The following is a 26,006-nucleotide window of genomic DNA, read 5'->3' as shown; positions in this document are numbered from 1 at the left end:
TGTATCTTTCAAGTCCTTCCTGCTGTTCTGGATACCTCTTAATATCTGTATGTTCAGAAAAATCATCTGAATGAGGTTAGAAAATTAATTCTGTTTTTTTCCCTGATGGAAAGAACTGAAGGAAATGAGCACAGACTGCAATAAATTCATGACTGGACGACACCCTTAAGAGGACTGCCTTCCTCTTCATGCAGTACGAATGGCCCCTCACGGTGACAACCAATGATATTTCTGTCTTTGAAATGATAAGATTGATCAAAATGGTCCGGTAAGGAGCTTTCCTATTCTTGGACATTTTGCCATTAGTATACAGTAAGAAACAGCTGACTTTATGCATGGAATTGTCAGCAAATGTTCCCAGGCTTGGCATGACTACCAATGGTTTTCAGGACTGGAAAAAAAAAATCAATCAAAATGAGACTTTTCTGTCTTGCACACACATGCAGAAAAGCACGAGATTCTAATTTGGTGGGGAAGGGGGCACACGTGTATTTCACTGCAAGGCCAGCATGTTTTCAATAAAAGTAAATTCTAAAAATCACTTTGCCATTTTCATAACATCTCTCAGCCTTATCGTGTTTAAAAATGATATAGTATGTTAATACATAAAGATAACACTAGTCGGCCATAAAGAAATGCTTGAGACCAATTTAAATGACTTCCATAATAAAGAATTTGCTATTTTCTTCTTGTATTCTCCCCAGTCTCATGTCAGTAAACTAGAATAAACATGTTATTAAAAGAGAATCAATAGAAGGCTTTAAAATACACAGTACCACAAAAGGTCAAGCCCTGGTATCGATTTTAATATAACATTTTTTGTGCAGCTTCCCAAAGGGTTCTTTTCTAATATTGCTCTTCATTTTTCTCTCACTTTGTTCCCTGACTGGTGAATTTGTTGTTCTTGTCTGCAGAAAGCTGTCTAGAGCTGAGTTTGCTGAGTGTGTGTCATTCCTGTGACAAGCTGCTAGAAAATGAAAAAACAAAAAAAATCAAGCAAAAAGAAACAAAACACGTAAAGGTGGTAAGAGGATAGATACAGGACAGCACGAAGCACAAGACAGCGTTCGACTGGTGACACGTACAGGAACCTTCCAACGCAGAACAGCCTGCCGCCGGGGCCACCCGGGCTGTCGCCTCCCTGGGGCCTTGAGAGGGCGCCGGCTCCGAGGCGCCAGGAAGGCCAACGAAGGCCGAGCAAGGCAAGAAAGGATGATCTCTCCGGTTTCAACCGAAGAAATGTCACCAAACCAAGGAGGTAAAGGATGCAAATTCCCAAGATGTAAGTCCAAACGCGTCCAGGCTCCTCTGGAACTTAAAGCAGCAAATGTCCAATGGAAGCGGGAATGCCTTCGGCGGAATTCATGGGGACTAGTCAGAGGCACATGGCCAGAGCCACTGACTTTGTTCCAATAATCCAGGCTCAGAGACTTAGATAAAACACACTCAGGATCGGCCTCTTATAAATATGAACGCATACAGAATATGTTATACATGTTGTTACAAATTTTGATTACATGTTTGGTTACCAATAAAAATAACCCAGCCCGGTCGGGAGTGGCTCAGCGATTGAGCATCGACCCAGGATCCAGGCGGTCGGGGTTCGATTCCCAGTCAAGGCACGTGCCTGGGATGTGGGCTCGATCCCCAGTGGGGGGCATGCAAGAGGCAGCCGATCAATGACTCTCTCATCATTGATGTTTCTCTCTCTCTCCCTCTCCTTTTCTCTCTCTGAAATCAATAAAGATATATTTTAAAAAATAAAAAAATAAAAAATAATAACCCAAAGCAAAGACTATATTTTCATAACATCAGTTTTTCACTTTTACACAATGCTGACTAAGCAGGACAGGAGGAGAAAGAAGATCATTTTCACCTAAGTCACCTGAAACCAAAGAAATTGCTGCCTCTGCAGTTAAAAATGAAGTTCCTATGTCAAAAAAGAAAAGCCAATTAAGCCTGCTTGAAGGGGAGATAATTGTTTCTCAAGAACCGAGAAAACTTGAAGAGGAAGTGCTGGGGAAGAGGCTGGAGTAAAAGAGAACCGAATTCTGGAACCTCAAGCAGCAAATGTCCAACAAATCCTGGCGCGGCCTCCTGGCAGCACTAACGCAGCCCTGCGCAAGGTCCTTAGCCTCTCTGAGCGGCATTCCGATTGTAAAACAAACCCAGAGAGCAGAGCTACCGCATCCATTTTGCCCCCCAGTTTGGGGGGGAGCGTCCAGCCTTGGATCCTGGGGAAATGCGAGGGCCATCACCTTACAGACTACCTACAGGGTAAGGCAGGCCCCAGCAGGAGGCTCGGGGGAGTGCAGGCGAACGAACTCAAAGGCACCAGCACAGCGCCGGGGGACAGCAGGCAATCATAAAATGGTAGTTGCTGCCGCCATAGCATTCTCCTGTCTCTTTTCCCTTCTGGACAAATTCTATTCCATTTTAATCTATTTACCCACAACCCTAAAATATCACCGTCATTTAGTAATGCATTCTTGTTGACACTTATTATGGGACAATGAGTTTTATATTCCAGTGGAGGAGACAGCCAATAAAACAGATCAAGTGCTATCAAGAAACAAAGCAGAGAAATGTGGGCAGAAAGGGGGCCACTTATTAAACCTGACAAGCTCAGGGTGGCCTGCGTGGTAGCCTTACAAGCTCAGAGACCTCAAGTAACCACAGAGGATGATCTGAAATGAAAACTTCCTAACTAAAAGCAAGTTATGACGGGTAGGCATGTCCTAAGGCCAGTATCTTCCAAAGTCAATCTTCACCTTAACTGAGCCGGTCTATTGTCTTTTTGCATCTAGGATAGCATGCCTTTGGATGCCAGAGTAATCCTTTTTTCCAGGTCCCTCTGGCTGGGCACAACCTCCAACCAGAACAGGCGACCATAGAGCCCCTCGTTGTTAACTTGCTCGCCATGTACCATCTCTATGTGCTATAAATGTTAATTGTTAACTATTCTATACCCACCAGTGTAAAATAAGTATGTGTCTACCCATTTTACTCTTTATAAAATCCCAGAGATTTCCCTACTTTGCTTTCTCCCGCCTCTGTAATCTACCACCAACGAATTTCATGTAACCCCTTTATATATTCCCCTTAGATTCTGATGTATACAATAAGTGGTAAGACTGCCATGTTCCAGAGCATTTTCTCAATCCATTAAGATTTTGCTTCCCAGCAATTGTTGTCAGTTAGGCTCAAATAAGCTCATATAAATTCTTACAGGTTTGGAAGCTTCTTACAGGTTTGGAAGCTTCTTACGTTGACAGGAAGGACAACTAGCAGAGAGAACAGGAAAGAAAGAGTATTTAGCGAAAGCAATCAGCAGAGCCTCTCTGTGTTGAGAAGAGCCCAACAGTAAGAGGAAGCCAGCCGTGGAAACAGCTGCAGGCACAAACAGGTTTGGACACTAATGTAGCCGGAACATTCAATGAGAGAACAGCAAGAGGTGAGGTAGGAGTGGATAAATATATAAAGGGAAGAGAAGGACTTGAAGGTCAAAGGAAAGGTCTGGACTTTACGCTAAATTTAATGAAAAGCCATTAGTGGATTTTAAGCAAAAAAAAAAAACTGCCATGATTCAAAATACATTAACACTGCTTCGTGAAGAGCAAAATCGGGGACAAGAGTGGCTCCCTGCAGGAGACTTTGGAACAGTACAAGTGGGAAATGACAGTGGCTTAGACCAGGTTTTCTCAACCTAGGCACTTCTGACACTTGGGCTGAACAGTTCTTTGTTGTGGGAATCTGTCCTTTGGATGGCTGTCCTGTAGGATATTTAGCAGCATCCCCGGCCGCAACCCGTTACATGCCAGTAGCACCCTCCAAGTTGTGATAACCTGAAAGATCTCTAGACATGGCCAAATGTCCGATGGGGATACAGGAGGCAAAATCTCCCCCAACTGAGAAGCACTGGCTTAAACTAAGCAGGGACAGAAATGGTGAGAGGTAATGGATTTGCAATATATTTTAAAAGCAGAGGCACCAGGGCTAATTAATTGGAAGGGAGAATGAGAGACATAAAGGCAAAAAGGGAGCGAGTATAATCAGTAATCAACATTCTGATGTTGCCCTCAACTTTTGTTAGACTAACATCCCACTTTTCAGCAATTTGCGAAAAGTGCTTTCCAAGCCAAACCCACCTGGGGCTGTACTAATAACTGAGGTTGCAGACGCTCGCCTGGACAATAGCTTGGGCTCGTTTTCTTCAAGCCTATGCAAACTGAACTGTACAGTTGACAGGTATATTCATTACAGAAACACACAATTCCCAACATTTCACAGAAAAACCTATAGAAATATTAATTTTTCACCCAGTATTTGACAGCACTTTGACAGTTTCATTTCAAAATATAGTCATGTGAATTTTTTTTAAAATACCAAAAAAGTCCCTTCATTTGTGAATTCTTTTCAAAGCTAAATTCCTTATTTAATGAGTTCCACAATCAAGGCAAAATTGAGTGCACTGAAACCTGAAAAACATAAATCTTCAGTCAACCACATCAAAAGAGCCTCAGGTAGAGCATTCAGACTGACATATAACAGGTAACACATCACTGCTGGACCGGAAAACAATTTGGCCTCTGAGACACAGTTTAGTGGAGTGATGATGAGTGTGGCTTCGGATTCCAGAGTGCTTGGGTTCAAATCCCAGCTCCTCTATTTTCTCGTTACGTGACTAAGCGAATGAATCTCTCTGTGTTTCAGCCACCCCGTCTATGAAGCGAGAGCACCAGCAGACCCCCACCTGCCTCACGGGGTTGCTGTGAGGCTTAAGAGTTCAATCCGTGCAAAGTGCCTGGATCAGTGCTTGGGACAAAGGAAGTATTCAAAACTACTAGATGTATATTTTTTTAATAATTTTTTTTTAACAAATCAACATTATCCATGTTTTCAGTCAATCGAGTGATGGCCTTTCTAAGTCAAACCTACCAGGTTCTCTAACAATAATAAAAATGGCAGAAACCTTGTTGGGTAATGGCTTTTAAATTAATAGACATATCCCATATTAAATTAATGGTTTCAGTTGACATTTTTTATTTTGTTTTGATTTGATTTGGTTTTAATCCATCAACCTATCAGGAAGGCAAAATTATAATTTATGGATTTTTAAGGGATTTTAAATCAACATTCACAAAATGGCACCAGGAAACAGGGAATTTAAGAGAGCTGGTCCAAGAAGTTGTGAAGGAACTCAAATTTAAATCATTAATTGAAACATTTATACGGTTAACCTCTAATTTTATGCTTTATACTCAATGCCAATTTCACACTAGAAGCATTTTAACAGAATAACTTGAAAAAATTTCCAAAGGAAATGGTTTAAGCCTGCAGTGCTATGTGTAGGGAAGGAAGCAACTAGAAATAGTATATGACTAAAAACTTGTCCCTGTCATTAGATGCAGTTTTCAATGGAGGAATTCCACATCCCAGTTCCAGCAGCAAATTTTAAAAACTGATTTAAAAAACACGTAAGATTTAGACTAAAGGTGGTGACTTATCAAAAATGCTTTTGACTACCACACAAAAGGCAAATAAGTAATGACAAATACTACAAACCAAAAACCCAACACAGCAAGCGACACAACCAATACAAAAGAACAGAATGAGCCCAAGCCTCCTAAAAAAAAAAAAAAAAAAGCCTAAGGATGAATATAGGAGGAATGCAAAATGATTTCCACACTGTGAACATCCATTAAAGTAAGTGCTGTGCCTCTTTACTGCTTCCCACACAGTGGAAGGGCCCGAGATGCTGCAGAACGCCGCTGAGCACATCTGGGCCTCACTGACCAGAAGCAGACACTCATCTCTGAAGCTCATGAGGCAGGGCACCACCTGCTTCCACATATCCCGCTCCCTACCCCAGCTGTGCAATTATGAAAAATGTCCCCAATCTTGGGCTAACAAGAAATTCAAATTGCCATCACTGAAAATGTGCACACAAACAAGCATTCGATAGTAAGTTATATCCTATGTAGATAAAGAATATTAACTTTAAGTACAAATTCTCAAGAATTTGGTCCTAAGGGTAAAGGAAGTTTTAAAAATATCATCCTGAGCAGCCCAGATCTAAAAACCAGTAGCACGCGACAGAGGTCATTTTCAAGGTATCTTGTAATGACTAAATGGTGCAGCGGTGGAAATCCAAGTGAATGCTTGTTACTTCTTCCCACAATTATAAATGAAAAACTTCAAAGAAAGGTAGTACTATGGGATGGTGAAATGCATCAACTCCACAGAGACCCAGGTTCAAACCCCAGACCCACCACTCACTAGACATGACCCTGGCAAGTTTCATTACCTCTCGGTTTCTGCATTTATAAAGTGGGGTAGTAGAGATGTTGTAAGGATGGCATGAATTAAAATATACAAAATGTTCAGAACAGCACTGAGCAAACAATAAATAACATAACATCACCTTTTCTTTAAAGTTGACATGTGTGTCCTCTACTCTGAAATGGTTTTTATAACAGATAATAGGTGAGGCAATGTGCATATTCTATGCGTATGTCTTCTATAAACTGTTTTATCTCTCAACAAAACATTTAACAAAAACTTAACGCGAGCTACTCTCTTTTTAACTGTTTTTTCGAACCAGGGAATGAGCGGGGAGGGGTTACTACTTAAACATAAAATGCGCCGACATGTGGAAGCATTACAATGCTGCGATACATCTACACTGATTCACAGCCATGCTGCCCACGCTCCCTTGCAGCTTGAGGCTCTACAGGCAAAGCTGCCAAGGTCAGGAGAGGAAAGAGGGGACCCTCTCTGTATGCATCCTCTCTGTTTCCAGAGTGAACTGCCATACAAGGACCTCACATTCTTCTAGACTCTTCCTCACACAGCATTCATTATCAGCAGGATCAGCAGACGGCTTCCAGAAGGCCCAGGGCTGAGGGCTCGGCCAGGGTGAGGCCCAGCCTACATGGACCACTGTCCATAAACATGGACTTCTGGACTCAAGGAAATGACATCCCGCCACTGACCTTCACCTTCTAAAACAGAAACAGCACTGACTCACCCAACAAATGCTATTTGCACAAGAAAAGTATACTCCTCACACACACTGTCCAGTCTTGAGAGAAGATTATCCTGACAAGGCAGTGGGGCCTGTAAGAATGATCCCCAGGTCTCCAGGAAAGGCAAAGGGGGGCAGGGGCTGACAGAGCTCTAAATCCCTTGTCCTGGCTGTACTTCGATGGCATTTGAATCAGCTTTGTATGGAAGTTCCATGTCTCATGTTGGGTTTCCTTTGATAAATATTCACAAAGTGATGAGCAGAATGATCTAACAGAAGCGTAGGGCTACGGGGCATGCAACTCAAGTCCTGGTTCTGCTGCTAACTGGAAAATGTCACCCATCTACTCCAGTCATCTGTGTTTATAAACCAGTGATGACACTGGCAATAAACATTAATAGTTTAGGTAAGGAATAACAAATGACACATAGGGTACATTACAATGGCCTCTCCCCCGCCCCCAGATTGTTCCGAGTAATGCAGAAACTTCAACACAGATGAGTACAGTCATGGAACGTTCAGAAACCATTTCCTAGAAACTTCCAAGTGCAGAAACCAGCTTTGGCACAAATTACATCAAACACTATGCTTCATGAGAGAAAACACTGTAATTACTGTCAAAAGAAACATTTGAACAAGTAGTTGAACATCATTGCTGCTAATACAGCCAATAAAAAAGTTACAGATTTCTGTGGCAAGCTTAGAATTAATTAGATTCATTCCAGTCTAGGTTTAATCCTACCGTGTAAAAAGCTTCCCAAACAGAATTCAGGGTAGGATTCTACAACGGCATAGCATCAATAGGAAAGAAAATTGGATTTGGAAGAAGTAAAGAGATGTGAATAAAGCACAGGCTGGATAATCCAGCCTTCTATATTTGTTGGTTATAAAAAGCAGTTGTCTCTATTAAAAATAGAAAAGTGCCACTTGAAGAAAAAGATGAAAGTAGCAGATGGCACAAGACTGCAGTAAGTACCCAGTGCATGCACAGCTCTTCCAACCATCCTCCAGTGAAAAGGACCGGGTGGCTAGGATGTGAGCTTCCCGTCTCATTCAGAGCTAGCTCTGTCTTTATCTGCTTCTAAGCAGAGTGGGATAGAAACCTGTAAGTATAAAACAACAGCAACACAATATGCATTTTTTTAAAAAAGGGTACAATGGGGTTACTAAGAAAATTAATCTAAATTTTTGGACATTTATGCTGCAGAAGGATCTCTTAAATGGCAGAGTATTTAAAGGAGCATTTTGCAGATAATGTTAACAAACTCTCCACTACCCCTGTTGGAGCCAGAAACTGAGGGAAAAGCTCCCATCACAGCAGGGTGTGTGTCACTGAAGACTTGTAACTCAAATTTATGCAACCATCTTCTTTGCAAATATTTATAAATTAGAAGTGAGGTTCATTTGCCTGTGATGGTTGTAAGTGCCAAGAGAAAATACTGACTGCTAACTGATCTGTTAAAGTCACTTCAAAACTGCACTTTTATAATAAGCCATTGATTAGTATTAGTTATCAACAGTACTTCTTCCCTGAAAGTTGATTTTTTTTGTTTGTTTTGGGGGGGGGTGTTTAGTTATGTATGCCTAGAGATTATATGCAGGTTCAGGCTGAAGGCATGTAATTTCATCATAACTGTGTAATTTGTGTCTGCAACTAAAAAAACACTACACTAAATTAAAACAAAGATTTACAAGATAAGTTCCTATAGTCTTTGGTTAATGTCTGAGTTGAAAGGCATGATTTTCCTGTTTTAATTTTAATAGAATATAGACCATATATGTATACAGAGAAAGCCCTTCCTAGACGAGACTAAGATTTTCTGTCCTAGTGATTCATTAGATTGAACAAATCCTTGTGAGAGTTACTACATGAGAGGCACCATGCTAGGTAGGCGATTTCCCACATTCTGAATTTCCAGTATGATGCTAACTCACAAACCCTGTTTGTCTCTAGTGGACTCCTTCCTCCTTCCTATTTCAGCTTTTTCCTCCAGAGGCAGAAAATATCTAATCATAAAACTGAAATGAATTCTTTTATATAATGAATTTAAACAGAAGGTACCATCCCTATAAATGTCACCTTTACTACAAAAAACTAAAAAGTACCCAAAAGTTTAAGCCCTTATTAGATGCTGTAAGTGGAAAAAAAAATAAATGGACTGTACTATATTCTAACTTACCCAGATAGCTAATAAAATTTATGACTAATTTATGAAACCACTTATTAAATCAAATTAATCAGTTTAAGTCTCACAAAGCTAATGTAATTTTCCAAGTAATTTAAAGTGGGAAGTCTCATCAGACGCCCATTAAAAACAGCAAGCAAGTAATCCTGGCTGATGTGTAGCTAGTTACGGCGTCAAGTAGGTGGTGTTCCCCTTCTTTTGGTTTTCCTGAAGAAAGGCTATTAAAACTGAAACACTTTCACTTGCCTTTATAGGTAGAGGTGAAATTCAAGTGCCAAAGGTCAGAGGTCAGAAGTAGTCCCATTTTTCTTGCTGTCAGAGACTGACTTTGGAGGTGAGGCACAGGAGAGAAGTAAATCACATTTTAAAAGTCCGTACTCAAAGTGCAGCATATCATGTCCTTGCTATATTGGCCTGCTACAGTTACAACACAATATGGTCAGCTATAATCCGAAACACACTGCAGAGTATCGCAGCAAAAACAGACTGCTGACACGAGCATTTAATTTACTCTCGACTCCCAATACACCAAACAACTATTCCATCCATTAGATGTTGTGATAAGCAAAACTGCAGTTCCAAATTAAACCCAACGCTTAGTGCATGTCCTAATATTATGTCAGTGATATTTTGGGGCATGATTTTGTTAACTAAGCAAATCACTCAAGAGTCTCATAAAACAGAATCAGATCTAAGATAAATGAGATTTCATGAATAAATGGCTTTTAGAAACAAGAATACAACACATACAGTCACAGCACTTACAATTACCTATATCATCACTGTGGCCCAGTAGAAAGCTCCTTTAAAGCAAGTTTTAATTATGCCATGTCTGCATATTAAAGAGTGGAGACTTAGAGGAGTTCAGGTAAATTTTAAATGGCCTAGTGAAACATCTTTGCTTTAAGTGATTTCTGAATGGGATCTAAATGAGTGTGGCACTGCCAGCCAGAGATGCTGGAAAAGGGCTTCTGCAGTAGGTGGGAGGTAAGGCAAGACACACAGAAGTCATTTCCAGTCCCACAGATGTACAGTCCAAATTGTCCATGGACTATATGGACCAAATACAGTCCCAGGAGCACACTGCTCCACGTTTCCACAGGCCTCAGAGCACCTGACACTGCTGCCGGCCAAGCGGCGGTCCTGCACAGTTGTCAGGGCTGGAGCATAAGCATCACAATTTGCAGAACTGGTGTCAGCAGCCTGGAAAAATCCCAGAAACAGCAGTGGAGCAATCGTTTCAGGAACGCTGTGTCGCCAAGGTTTTGATGGCACAGAATATGATGTGAGGAAAAACAAGGACATCAAGACCCTGAATCAAGAAGTGATTCCGAAGAAATGAAGCCGACGTGAACCGGTTTTTAAGAACACCTTAACCCGGGTTTCTCACTGTCAGCACATTGACATTTTGAGCCAGGTAATTCTTTGTTCTGGGCAGGGGGCAGAGGTGAGACCTGTCCTGTATACCAGGATGTTTAGCAGCATCCTTGGCCTCTACTCACTAGATACCAATAACACCTGACAAGTTGTGACAGCCAAAAATGTCTCTAGACATTGTCAGATAGTCCCAGGGGACCAAAATCTCCCCCAGATAAGAACACTGCCTTAACCTACTTAATTTGCTCACATTTTCCTTTTTATGAATATACAAGTGATATGTTTCTTTCAAAAATCAAAGTCAGTGTTAACAAGCTCTTTCAATAAGAAAATTTTAGGACATAAACTATTGTGCTACAATTTGCAGCAATTTTTTCCTTGTGGTACATCAAATACAATGCTTCTTAAAATCAATAGCGTCTTTAATTCGATGACATTCTGCCACCCTCCACCCTTTGTCCCCCCTTATGGAACCCTTAGCCTGGTTTTCTTTGGGGTAAGTGCCTCGTCCCCACTGTGTACACTTAGCAGTCCCAGTTCTTCCCTAGCTAGCGGTCTCTAGTCTTCCTTTTGACTCTTTTGCACTATCCAATATGCTTCGAAAACTTCCCTTGTTTCCTAAGTTAGCTGGAGTTAAGTTTCAATCTTTCAACCAAAGAATCCGAACCAAAACAAGGACCTTATTTAAGCTACCCTAATAGAAGACATTTCAGAGTGTTTCCCTGCCATCAAGTTCACCAGCCTGTTACAAGTGTTACTGCTCCTCCTTACCACTCACCACACAGGCAGCGTGAGTAGGGTCTATATAGACGAAACAAGAATTGTTGAAACAGTGCCACAAGGAGCCATTCTCTAATAAAACTGCTTGCAAGGCTTCATTCAACTAAGGCGGCAGATACAATAACGTATAAATGCTTTGTGACACCAAAAAGTTTCTTTCCAAAGAGTGCACACAAAACTTTCTTAATGCCTTTTCTAAAGTTTCTTCTCTGGTAGAGAAAAGAAAAATACAGCTATTGATTCTTTTAAAAACTATCACATAGATGAACACACACTCTGTGTCAAGATTTGACAGCTGGACATTTTCGTGAAGAAGGCTTCAAACAAAACATTTTTTAAAAGAAAAAATAATAAAAAGGCTGTAGCACTCTCTGTTTTCCTTAAGGGTGACAGAAAATAAATTCTTTATCAATAGTCATTTGTCCAGGTTACAGCGAGGCTGCCAACCTCAGTCCACCTGAGGTATGAAATTGGCTCTCACTGGCACCTTTTAGTCATCTCATCTGCCCTTTACCTCGCATAGAGCGAGGCAGAGCAAACAGAAGCTGAATTATAAAGAAAGAGTAAACAAAAAAACAGAAAACACCCCCATGAGGTTATTGTAAGAAGCCTGTATCATACGGAGAGAAAGGGAGACCAAAAAGAGCCTACGTGAAACATAATAAGCAAAGTAAACATGAATTTAACCAAAAAAAAAAAAAATCCTTATTAAAATAAAATTCAATTAAAAATAATAAAATTTCAAAGACAAGAAATTCTACCATAACGTATTGATTTTCTTTGCTTCTTGATGAAAATAATCTGAATGTTTTTGAATATTTAAACTCCACCATCTAATTATATACTCCATCAGCCTAACCCAATTAAATAATTATAAAGTGCTACGTGGAAAATTACAGAAACATACACAGAATCTTTCACCGGCACTAATTACATCTTGATTTTTAAAGCCCTAACCTATGAGCCTTCTCTATATCCTGAGAAAATGGTGGTCTTAATCTAAAGCTTATGTCCTGTTGCATACATTTCAAAAGCAAGTTGGAGCTAGCTTAGCACTTTGTCATAAGAAGAAATCTTAGAGGACTTGTTCCAAACCTCTCACTTCAGAGATGAAATATTTAAGGCCCAAAGAGGTTAAATCACATGTTGAAGGACCTATGGCCATTGAAGACTAGAATCCTATTCAATGATTCTTTACACTTAGCTCTCTCGAGCAAAACAGTTACGTAGTCCAGAACAAAAACACATACTAAGCATCCACTGGTGGCAGGCACGTGTGTGGCGCTCACAGCAGAAAGACATTTGCATGATCATATAATAACAGGGCCCTGTGCAAATTTCAGAAGGAGCACAGATGGAAAGCACTTGACTATCTTGGATTAAAAAGTATTGACATATTTTTGTGAATAACTATATACTTTAAGTCTTTAAAAAGTAGTGCTTTTACCAAAAAATTATCTGTGTTGTTTTGAACATTGTGTTTCTTTCCGTTTATAGCTTTTCACCATCTTTTGTATCAGCACATAAAGATCTACTTGCCTGTCTAGCGCTGCAATGAGGCACGTGCCGTAACTCACTCACCCGGCCCCTATGACGGCCTTGTAAATTCCTTCCGGTTTTCTACTACAAAAACACTTCAAGGAATATTCTTTTCACTGGTAGTAACAGTAGTGCTAGTAATAGTAATAGTAGTAGTAGTAGTAATGACAAAAATAATGTAGTAGTATGTACATAGAAAAATCTAGAGGAATATAATGTTCAAGGCTGGTCATCTCCATAGAACAGGATTATAGAAGATTTTGATTTTTTCCAACCTTACATATTTCTGAATATCTTCAGTTTTTTTAAGTGAGTATATTTCTAATTAGCACTATTTATTAATATAGGCACTATGTATAACATACGGCATTCGTTGTTAGCTACAATATTGCTAACATTAATAACCACAGTAGAAAATAAAACTTTCAATCATAAATACACTCATTGAAAAAAACTAGCCCGTGAAATTCCTGGAGAATCCTCAAGAACTACTTCTCACATACTGGGAAAACAGGGCTCAGTCAGTATTCATGCAATAAAGAACCACACAGTAGATATAATGGTCACTCATAACCAAGGTTAGGGAGACGGTAATGTGGGGCTTTAACAAGCACAATCCAGAACAGAAAATGGCCAAGTTCATATGTTCAGCACATTCTGAAGTTCAGCCAGACACAAATAATGAGTCTTACTACAATTATTCCTCTCTAAAAATACTTCATAATTATAACAAGTCCACCAAAATCTCTCACTGACCACAAAACTCACCGTTTCTGAGTTTCAGATTCTTTCTTGGCTTGCTCCAGTGCCAGCTCCTCAGCTACTCTTCTTTTCAGTTCTTCATCAGAAACTAGAAATAGTAAAGAGCAAAAGGAGATTAAATTAGTAACTTCTTAAAAACAAAAGCAAGAAAATGTTCATGAAAACAAAGCTGAGACTAGATGTTAAAGGGCAGAGTTCTGCCAGCCGGTCAGTGTCTCCTTGGAACTGCCTAAGCACTGTAGAAAAGACAAACTAGTGCATTTCAGGAGTAACTTAATCAAGAGGCCCCTGGTGACTTAGAAATTTCCACACTTGCCAAAATGTATAATAAACTCCAGAAGCTGCTTACTGCCCAGTGGGGACTGAGCCATTAAGTACAAATTCTTTACAGTGGTGTCCTATCACTGAAGTCTGACAGTCACATAAAAAAGGGAAGAGATGATGTAAGGAAGGGACTTGACAAAGGAAAATGACACTGACACATTCTCACTTTGATAATTGAACATTTAAAAAAACACTTATTACAGAAAAAATTACTTTTGTGTACATTCATTTTTCCATGATTTATGAAAAAAAAGCATTTGAGAACATTTTGAAACATATTTTTTGGAAAACATATCACTCAAATTCAAGTGCCAGCAACTGGAGAGAGACTCAGAGCTGAGAACTCAGCTGGAGCTTTTTAAATACCTGGTGGCTTGATTTGAAACATCTGGTCTTTACAATTAGAAAATTTGGTATGATGTGTTTTGTAAAGATTCTTACAGCTATGATAGCAAACAAAATAGACAAATTTTACATACTCCTTCAGAGCCTTCCACAAAAAATAAGCAGACTCTTTCCTCTTCACTAAAACCCAACACCCAAAATTATGACCAAGAAAGCACCAGAAACACTTAGGAGGATCTAGGAAGACACACAGGACCTATTATTTCAAAGGGTAGCCTATTAGATGGAAAACTAAACAGTACTGTGTCTGCTCCGCAACAATGCTCTATTTGATGATCTGGACATTATAAATGCCTTGCCTCAGGACACAGACAAAAAGTGAATTACAATGGGGTATACAAAAGCCTTTTTAAAATTTTGCTGACACTAGGCAATAAACAAAGAAAGAAGACATATGAAAGGTCATAAGGATGTTTTCTCTTACTTTTGGACTATCAGAAAACAGCAGCATCAAAGGACATCATCAAGAAGGTGAAAGGACACCCCACAGAATGGGAGAAAATACTGGCAAATCACATAGCCGGCAATTAACTTGTATCCAGAAAATACAAAGACCTTTTACAACGGAACAATAAGAAGACAATTTAAAATGGGCAAAGGATATGCATATGCATTTTTCTAAAGAAGTGTTAAAATTCGCCAATAAGCACACGAAAAATTGCTCAGCAGCATGTCATTAAGGAAACGCAATTCCAAACCACGACACACCAGTCTGGACCCACTATAATCAATACGACAGTAATAAGTGTTAGTGAGGCTGTGGGGAAACTGGAACCTTCATGCATTGCTGGTGAAATAAAACATGATGCAACCGTGTGGAAAAGAGTTAGGCTCCCAAAAAGCTAAACAAAGTGACCACATGACCAGCAATTTCACTCTTAGGTGCCGTCTATACCCAAGAGACTTGAAAGCACAGGTCTATACAGAACGTTACACATGAGTGTTATAAAAGCATTATTCATAACATCCCAGAAGTGAAGATAACCTAAATGCCATCAACTGACGAATGGATAAACATCAGAATACCCATTCAGTGTGATACTATCCAGCCACAAAAAGCCACGAAGTATTGACAGCTGCTGCCACGTGGATGAACCTTGAAAACATCACACTAAGTGAGACAAGCCAGACACAAAAGGTCATATATAGTATGTTTCCATCAATATGAAATGTCTAGAAAAGGCAAGTCCGTAGGCTCGGAAAATAGATTTAGATTGGTGGCCAGGAGTGGAAGGCAGGTACGAATGGAAAGTGACAGTTAACGGGGAAAGGGTTTCTCTTTGGGGTGTTGAAAACATTCTAAAATTAAATAGTGAGATAACCATCTCACAACCCTGCAAATATACTAAAAACCACTAAACTGTGGAGTTTTAGTGGTAAATTTTGTATGTTAAATGCAGCTCACTAAAGCTGTTAAAAAACAACGGCCAGGGAATACAGTAAACACTAGTTGAGGTCTAACCCCAGCATCAACAATCTGGGGGTCCTGGGGAGGTCACTGACTGGGCAGCAGTTTTCCCAAAAAGACGTTAAATGGATGCTCTCCCGCTGTCTCCGAACTATACACTACATGCTGCTGTTTGGCTTCTCTCCTACTTCATAGTGTGTAGAGCAAGAGATACACAGCTCTGCTTTGAAAAGGGCACGCAAAACCAAGACAAAAACTAGAACAGGGAATTGTTTGCATTCAGGCAAATCTTATAATTCTTCAATATTAAAGGTTTTAGAAAACAATGGAAATAACAGTGAAATTAGTAATAGCTCAGCAAAGAGTGAATACTCCTTGTTTCTCTATTAGCTAGACTTTGGATAAATCAGTTACCCTTCCCGAGTTTTGATTTGCTCACCCAAAAGCAGGACTGGGGGTTACATGGGTATGTGCCAGCTATGAAGTTCTAGGCTCTGCAGCCCACAAGGTAATGTTTTCACGTTTTTATCTATTTCTCATGAACAAGCAAAAACATGACTCTTCATTTTTTGGAGATGTTCACAGCTACTAGCTCTATTAGTAGCAAAAATTGAAACAAATATTTAACCAGTTAGTATTAACTGGTCAAACTATACTCTGAAGTTCAACATACCAGCGAAGATCAACACACAGCCAAATTGTACCTGTAAAATCACGCCACTTCCCCTGGGTTGTTGCAAATTGCCACAGCAAAAATTTTCTCAGCAAAACCCAATCCAATTCTCAATCACAATGCATTTGAATTCTGTTCAGTCCATTAAAGCTAGGCTTCTGAAAGATGTCAGTATACCAGGTCTAAGCATCAAGCAGTGAGATCAGTTTTCGAAGTGAGCTGCTACAACAGTCTCATATCTTCGCAGTACATGTTGTGCCTCTGACACAGGGGCTTCCTACCTGGGGAAAGGCCTAAATCAGCAGTGAGCTTTTTATTATGATGTGAGCAATCGGGAATGGAACAGTAAGGACTCCATTACCAAAGGGTGACCAGATGGCTGGTTGAAAAGGAAGCCATGCACAAGAGACTGCAGAGAAGGAAGTGTAGTTTCGAGGCTTGTCTTCTTCTCTATACCCTCCTGCCTGTCACAGTCAGCCTGCCACCTGCTGTGGGGTGAGGTGAGAAACAGATGGAATAAACTGTGGTACCATCTAGATAGGCCAGGAGGGAGAGAGAGGTGGAAGAAAACCAGCAGCAGTGCAAAGGATGGGACACTCCCAGGGCCACTGAAGAAGGCAGGCCCAAGGGATAAGCTGGGTGGCATCACATCAACTTTGGTCAGTCAGTAAAGGGACCAAAGCACAGCTGTCTTTCTACTGCCCTAGCTACTTCTAGAAATGAAAAGAAAAAAATACACACACACACACACACACACACACACACAAACTTTTGGGTCTCACTTCCAAGGTCACAGCTGAAAAGTAATTACTTTAGCTACAATTGAGAATTTAAAATAACAAAAGATAAAACATAATCGAGCAAAGGGAGTTGAAAATCTAATAGCAAATCAAAGCCCAGGCAGGAAAATAAACCAGTCTAGTAACGGGTTCCCAGCAAACCTAAATTTCATGTTATTTGCTTTTACATCAATAGAATGCAGAAAGCAACAACATATTTCTTCTGGCAGGTCTGACCCGAAGTGCACAAGGGAAAAGATAAGCCTTTGGGAGACCACTACTTTAAACGGCCTTTCTCAAACACCATTTCCAGGTCTCGGGATATGAACATTTTCTCCAAACTGTTATTAAACTAAAAGGTCAGTGTTTCTGGATGGGCTCCTTTCGGAGAAACACAGGGAAGGCCAACTCTGCCCATTAGCACAGTGCATCTCCAAGCCCACCTTAGGGGCTGGGGAAGTTTGTGAAATGAGGAAAAGTAAAAATGAGAACTGTAAGCCCTGCAAGTCAGATCTGCCATGGAAATCCACCAGCCTGCTTCGGGCTCAGGAGGTGTGCTTCCATAGCTTTTACAGACACACACACTTGCCTTTTAAAGCATCTTAAGACAAAGGACCTTTTCTTCCCAAATCTCAAAAACCATCTTAATTTCTGTCTCAATGGCAAATATATCTTAATTAACACAAACACAGGCATTTTGTCAATTAGATGTAGATGACTCCACACTGGCCGTAAGACAGGTGTGGAAAAAGCCAAGCACTGCAATTGCTTCGTTATAGCAAGGCTGCTCTACACCCTTTATTTGAAACTATTATTGAAAACAATAAGTATCTGTGTGGTTAGAAGCAGCTCATGGTTCCTAACAAAGTTATGTTTGTTTGTTTAGTAAACAACATTCTAAATGAAAATTTTGGTTAGTCCAAAATTTCTTCTTTACTGAATGCCTAGCAATCATTTACTCCTCTTAGCCACATTCAAAATTTCTAAGAATTCAAATTCGTGAGAAATTCTAAGGATCTGTATTTCTAATTTGGGTTCGGGATCAATGAGAAAGTCCTAACCTTATGTTTAAGTATTCTTAGCAACCGTGAATACCACGATCTTAATCCTCAGAGAAAGTGTAGCATAAATTCACTACACCTCACCTGTCTTCTGGGTTATAAGAGTTATGTCCAAATTCTCTGTTTTCAGAAACTGGTTAAATCAGAGCTAAGGAGGGAATGGGTGTGGGGAGACACTGTAATATATTTAAGGCAGTTTTTTGAATGGTGAACAGAAATGACTCCAAAAGATAGAATGACTTTATGAAATGCCTCATCATCTAGAAAAAAATGACTGAAAATGCAACCGTGATTTGAGACTTGCATACATTCCCTGGAACTCAAGGGACATACCAGTTTCCTTTGTAACTTTTCCACCTATGACCTTCCCTTTCCTTCATTTTCTTTGCATAATCCTTACCTTATAATTCCCTCCCCAATTACAGTTATTTCTTAAGCAATCTCCACGAGTTACTTAATAAAAATTATGGCTCGCCTATTAGAAAAATGTCAGGTCCTTTGGGATTTTTTCCTTTACTCCATTTCTCTTTCTGGTTTTACCATTTGCTGATATATATTGTGTCCAAGTTTGTAAAGCCTATATTTTCATATACTAGTTTTAAAACACTAAAGAGAACTATGAAGATCTACTCCAAGAAGAAAATAAAAGTATAACACAAGCAGCAGACTTGAGATAAAGACTGAATCTGCCAGGATTGAGATAGTTGAGCCACCAAAGCTTATGCCTTTGATATGCCACATTAAATGTTCAGCTCCACAGAAATATCTATTATAATTCAATCAATTCATTAATACAAAAGGAGCCCTGATTGTTTAAAAAATAATAATGGAAGCACCCATGAAATACAACACACAGATAAATCATGTCCTGCTCCTCCTCTTACAAAGGTATAGGGTTTGATTAGGAGAAGAGTCGAAAGATGACTAGGAGAAATCTCAGGGGTTAGAAAGAAACATGTAATAATCTGACATCATCCATTTGTGGCACCGGCTAGTTGGCAGACAAATACACACACACACAGCATGATGTTAAGCTGACAATTACATTCACCTAAGGATAATGTCTTTTAAGACTGCCTTTAAAAAAATGCCATCTGTCTAGGTACCTGGAAGGGTAACTGAGGCTACTTGTACACTAGAGTTAATAATGATGTTAGAATGAAAAGCCTTAACTGCATATTCATAACCATAAATATTGAATCGGAACGCACTGTGTTACAAAGAGATTGGCAGCCTAAACATTAAGAGCATCCAGTTAATGGTTTATTTTGTAGTATTATTGCTCCAACAGGATTTACATACCTTCATAAATTTCTAATTTAAATGGCATAATATGCAAATAGTGTCCATTGTATTGTCTGCTCGCAACAAGCACTCACGGAAACCAGATCCACATTCCATTCTGTGTGAAAACAAACATCAATACTGGGCTGCAGAGGCTGTATAGCAACAGACAAGCTCATCATTCATGTTCTACAGTCTCCACATTTGTAAGTAGACAGTTCTTTAAACCAGTATTGAGAATCAGATACATCTAGTATTTCATGTCTTAATATCCTGAATAACAGTTGCAAGACCGCACAAAGCCTCTGGGAAAATAAGATCTATAATTTAAATTAAAAAATAATAATTACCTCTGGATATTGCTTTTTGATGCATAGCTTAATTTTTTTGTTTGTTTCACAAATGGATGTATTTTGTTCACTGGGGAGAAAGCTATAAATTAAACAGCATTAAATCTCCAATCCCAATGAAGTACCCAACCCACCCAAACCTGTTTCTGTCTCATTCCAATAGTCCTGAGCGTGGCTGTATTAAAAGGTTTCTTCTGAAAGACTAATGAAATACAAAGAGGAGCAAGCTGGAAATAGACAGGGTCCCCATCCAGTCCTGACTCAGCCACCTTAGATTTTGTGATTTTACTCGAAAACACATCATTGCTTTAGGCCATGGCTGTCTCATCTGTAAAACAAGGGCCCAAACTAAAAAATCGCTAACAACGCTTCCCTGTGCACATCTGTGTTAACTGGGAGGCCAATGGGACTCAGGAATTCATGCTGGAGCCTCCACTTCCCCTAAAAGCCTGTTAGAATGAAGATAAAGGAATGAAAAAGTGTACCATTGGCAACTTATACTGTCAGTTGTTTTCCTTGAAGTGACACTTTGTTCATCTGGAGTAACTGTCTGTCAGCCACTCACCTAGCAAACGACCAAAAACAGACTCTAGGCTTTACAGACAAAATAAAAATCAAGGAGAGGCAGGACAGAGTGGTGGAGGGAGCAATATTGTGTAGGTTTGCAAAGCACACAGATAGTCAATAAGAATGTGATAATTCGCTGATTTGTGGAGTCAAACATCAGTGATCAGGTGGTAAGTCACCAACTTTGGGGGTATCTAAAGAAAGATTTAGAAGAAACACAGCATACACACTGTAAAATTCATACAATTGAAGTAAAGTGTGACAGCTACTCGAAAAAAAACACACACAACACTTCAAGACAAGTCCCCTTCCCAAAACTCTCCAGGCCACTGCCACCACCCCTAGGTTTCTGCTCCCGGACCCCTTTACAGAAGACCTGGAGCCCCATGACCAGCAGCATGTTGTTTATCAAGGAAAGGAGAATAGGTATTCTATAAGCTCATCTACTGGCTGTAAGTTTCAAATGTTTAAGCTCAGTTTTCTGTTCTCTGGTCAACCATATGAAGATACTTTTGTTTGTTTTATTTTCTCAAAAATCAAGTGACCTCTGGGAATATATAAACTAGGGAAATCAATGAATTCACTAGATAGCAAATGCACATTGATTTAATCCTATACTAAGCTTTATAAGATATGAAGACATATGGTCCCTACCATTATGGAGATTAAAGTCTAAGATAGTAAAACTGTACTGTTGAGGTTTAGTATTAAGGAAACTTACCAAGATCAGCCCTAGTCATCAAGTGCTTCATGAAGGACATGGGACATGAGCAAGGGCCTACATTAGACACATGGAAAGGAAACCAAAGCTTGTTTGCAAGATAACATGTGCTCAATTGTGAGGAGCGTTGGAAACTAGGAGGGAGTTAAGACAAGAAATGTTAAAAAAAAAAAAAATTGGGGCCTCATGGACCGTTACTAATGTATGGGAATAATGCCATGAAATAGGGTGTTATTGGAAACTTAACCAGGCAAAGGTTTGCAGACAAACAGGATGGGGAAAGTATAAGGCAATGACTGGCTCTCAAAGCCTAGCCTCATCCCCATTTCCCTTCCCTTCTCTACCCTTCAAGCAGCAGCACCACCTGGAGTTTAGTTAGAGGTGCAAATATTTCTGCTCCACCCTACATGCATAAATCAAAAATCCTGGGGGTGGGGCCCAGCAATCTGTGAATGAACAAGCCCCCCAGGGTTCCTGATGCTTACTCAAATTTGAGACACTGGCATAAGGTGCTGAGGACCCAAAAGAGGACACTGACCATAAAGGTGGAGTCCAAGCCCCAAGAGCTGTCATGGGAAAAACTGATCGCCTGTGATTGACCGAAAGACGAAAGAGAAAGGAGTCAAAGGCGCATCCAGATTCCAGAAAATTAGTAACCATGATGGTCAATTAAGTAAAGAAGGAGAGGCTGTCTGGGGAAGAAAGATAATGAGTTCAGTTTCAGACACACTCAACTGAAAGCAATGGTAGGATCACCACGTGGAATTGTAGGCAATTAGATATCTGAACTTGAAATTCAGGTTTGATTAGAGACTTGGCTGGAAATGCTGATTTGGGAGTGACTATTACAGATCTAGGGGGAAAATACATAAAGAAAAAAAGTAGCAGGCTACAGAATAGGCCTTAAAAATTCATCAGATGATGGAGGGGAGTGAAAGAAGAACATCATTAGGGACAAAGAAGAAATGGAATGGAAAGGAAGAAATGAACCAAGATACCATGTGCAGAAAGGGTAAATAGATTTCATTTCACGTGCCAATTCCGTTTAACCGGCAGTAGCTGCCTGGGGTGTTGTAGGTAGGAGGACTCCAAGGCCAAATCCAGGTTCAGGGAATTAATGTCTACCCTGGGCACCGGAGGAAGACCTGGCAGCATGACTAACAATTACCTGTCTCCCCATGGAGTGCGTGGAAATCAGATTGTGTGGGCATCAGGAATCAGTGGGAGGAGAATGGAAGGCAGCAATTACAGGCCTCCCTTCAACAAGTTTAGAAACGAAACAAGGAACGAGGTGGAAAAATAATGAATAAAAGATGATTGTTGCAAATACCAGAGATCTGTGCATGTTTGAAGGACAGCCACAATCAATAATCTGTAACTAAATTATAAGAGAGTGATGAATGCTAGCTGTTGTTTCTCAAAAGCAATTTTGAGAAGAAAGTAGACTTTTGGCGGTGATCACACAATAGAGTATACAAATATTGAATTATAATGCTGTACACCTGAAATTTGTCATTAACCAACGTTACCTCAATAAATTTAATTTTTAAAAAGTAATTTAGATATTACAATCTATCCATTATTCAAAAGTATCTGGTGGTTTAATGTATAATAACTCAGGCCAATTAGTATTTGTTATATTCTAGTCTACTTTCCTAATTACCACCCTGATGCAAGGCTTGTAGCCCATTTTTTAAAATACATTTTATAACAGTGAAACAGAGTGGAAAGCTCACTTTTCATGAGCCAAAAAGCTTTAACCAAGACTAATGTCCTTGCCTAAATAATCTGCTTGGTAAATAGAAAGTCAAATATCACTACAATACCTAGATTCATAAACCAATCTTCCCTCTTCCTATTGTTATGAACTAATGTGTGCTTTTTAGCACAAACATTCCTACATTCAACTGAGATAATTTAGTCCTTTAAACTCTGGCCAACATTATTTTCTAAGAAAGACTTTACATTTATCCTTACATATAATCAAAGCCTATGTAAAGCAAAAGATTCAAAAGTCTGAAAGTAAAATCTATCTTCTTTTTTTTTTAATCTATTTGAGAGAGGGGAGGAGAGAGATAGAAACATCCATCAGCCGCCTCCCAAACATGCCCTGACCAGGGATCCAACCCACAACCTGGGTATGTGCCCTGACTGGAAGTGGAACCTGCACCCGTTCGTGTACTAAACGACGCTTCAACCAACTGGGTCACACCAGCCAGGGCAAATCTATTTTCTAATCCACCCAACGTTCTGCAGCCCTGGGAAATGTCAACCAACCCCAATCTCAAGGCTTTTCTTCTTCTAAATGAAAATAAAATTTTTGACCCAATTATAGTCTTTATAAAAAGAGAGAAAACTAGAAAAATAGAGTCCTGTTTCTAGACACTGGCCCACCAATGGAGAGTAGAAATAGTGGGAGGATCACATATAGTCAGACCCCTGGGCCTCTGAGGCTTCACTTCTAGCCCATTAAGGGTCAGGTGCCAAAAAGGGCTATTTAACACACTTGCTAACCACTACAGAACAATGGCCTTTCCTGGGAAGTTTTAAATAAAGCAATTCTGATTTCATACCCATGCTTAATTCATATTTTATTTATGGTGTTTCAAATATATTAAAACTGTGAGACAGCAAAACACGTACTGGTATAATTTTTTCATTAAACTATAGTGCAATATCCTGAGCTTTGCTTTTTATTTAATTCACATTGTGGTAATTATTTCAGCCTCTTTTTTGAAATCAGATTATATCTATAGCCCTGTTATTTTTTCCTTCATCTAAAGTAACAAATCTCCACTCATTGTTCAGAAAATGCCATTTCAATGTAGTCAAAAGTAGTCATCATTTCTAAAAATAATTATCTGTGAAGCACTGTGGAAGCTCTGTGAGTTAACTGATCATAGCTGATTTTACCATCTTTAACACACAAGACTGCACAAGGATTTCAAGACCAAAGGCCTGGTCCTGTCTTTAATTTAAATACAAGAATGTACTTAACCTTTTTCTAAAAATAAAATAAATTATCCACAGTAAAGTTAAGCTGAACAGAAGGTAACAGTAAAAACATGTATTGTAACTATATTCCTGGTGATCCACAAATTTCCTGAGTACCAATGTTACATACAGAAAAAAAGGGACAGAACGCTTTCTTGTCTTTCAGGAGCGTTTCATTTTGGTAACTTACACCACGTGCTGTGTAAGGTTTGGGGGTGTAAATCCTTTAGAATACCTGGAACTATACAAAACAGCAATGAAGAAGGTCCTTCCACTCAGACTAGTGGTTTCACCTTTATTAGACACAATGCTGCCTTTTTCTAGCAAATATTTTGTACTACTCCCTTTACTATCGTGAAAATAGATGAGAATCTGACACAAACTTTTTCAATCATATAATACCCAATGTGTAATACTTAAAAAATAAAATAAAGAGACTAATTTATCATGAAATAATGGCTTTTCACTATATAATGCTCAAACTTAACTGCACTAGAAGATGTAATAAAATAGTCTGAATCTTGAGCTTATACAGCAAATCATAGAGCTATTGTTACACATTCCTGAAAGCCTCAGTATGTCTTAAAACCATGCAAAACATACTTTCTGCTTATATATAAAACAATTAAGCTCTGGCCTGGGTCAGCAGGTTTTCAAGTGCAGGAATTTCTGAAGGGACATTCAGAAATTGAAAGCAGACAATTCCTCAAGTGGAAGAACTATCCCAGGCAGTGCAAGACACCTAGATCGGCCACGGCACACTGGTGTGCCACAAGAATTTTCGAAACATGCAATAACTGACTATTTAGTCAGGGGCACTGACCTCTTTTCCCTTAGATTGTCAAATGAAAAAATGACAACAGCCAACACAACAATGCCGTTCAATGTGACTGAATCAAAAGTATACCTACTTTTCTGTCAGGTCGGCAAAAAATATATTTTTTGGTGTGCTGCAGAATTTTAGTAATTAGTTTATGTGCCATGAGCTGAAAAAGGTTGGAAATCACTGGTTTAGAGCCCTGTCCACACAACTAAACACCAGTAGCTCCCCCACAAATTTCTAAAATGCCTCCATAGAAGCAGCACTGCCCAGCACTGAGCACCACTGTTGCGGACTGGGCTAAAATATCCACCCTGATACAAGAAAAACATGGGAAACCCAGCTACTTTATGGTGCATGAACACTGATAGTCACAAATAACGCACTAACAGTAACATGGATTTTTCAAGCACAGATAAAAATTTGTAGATGACAGCAATATGCCTTCCCGTGTCCTCTGCCTCAGTTGCCCAAGTTTCTCTAGCTTCCTCTGTCTCCATACGCACCAAAATTACATTTCCCAGTCTCCCTCAAAAGATCGTCATGCTTTTCCTTAGGGTATCCAAAGCCACTTTCTGCTAAACATCAAATATTCTAATTTTTTCTCTCCTGATGCCTGCACAGATGAGAGCTCCATTAGGAACCCAATGGAAACGGGAAAGGTGGGTACAAATTGCAGCCTAAAGACCCAGCCCTCTGATAGGATATCACAGGAATGAATGCACACAGGTCAGGGTGACACCCCTTTACCCACAGACTATTAAAATGTTTTCATTATTAAGCGTTCGCAGACATTTTCAGGTTAATGGCTTTCAGAGAACAATTTTCCAAACATAGATTTATCTCAGGCTGACACTCCCCATCAAAACTATCTCCATCAGATAGCCCTTGGCCAATTAAAACTGTATGTTTCACAGGTGACAATATTAGAATTAACAGTGAGCAAACA

General features: G+C 39.6%; 1 protein-coding gene across 1 annotated transcript in view; it reads right to left on the bottom strand.

The window, feature by feature from the left end:
- CHCHD3 (coiled-coil-helix-coiled-coil-helix domain containing 3) overlaps positions 1–26,006 on the bottom strand; it is a 250,644-nt gene that overhangs the window by 186,009 nt on the left and 38,629 nt on the right. Inside the window, exon 3 of the mRNA XM_016220479.2 lies at positions 13,678–13,759. Within this exon, the coding sequence (XP_016075965.1) occupies positions 13,678–13,759 (82 nt within the window). The remainder of the gene's footprint in view (positions 1–13,677; positions 13,760–26,006) is intronic.

Source organism: Miniopterus natalensis, chromosome 10, assembly GCF_054644295.1.
Source record: "Miniopterus natalensis isolate mMinNat1 chromosome 10, mMinNat1.hap1, whole genome shotgun sequence".
Classification (NCBI taxonomy): Eukaryota; Metazoa; Chordata; class Mammalia; order Chiroptera; family Miniopteridae; genus Miniopterus; species Miniopterus natalensis.
The sequence above is the reverse complement of the archived record's forward strand: the minus strand, read 5'-3'. Positions and strand labels throughout refer to the sequence as shown.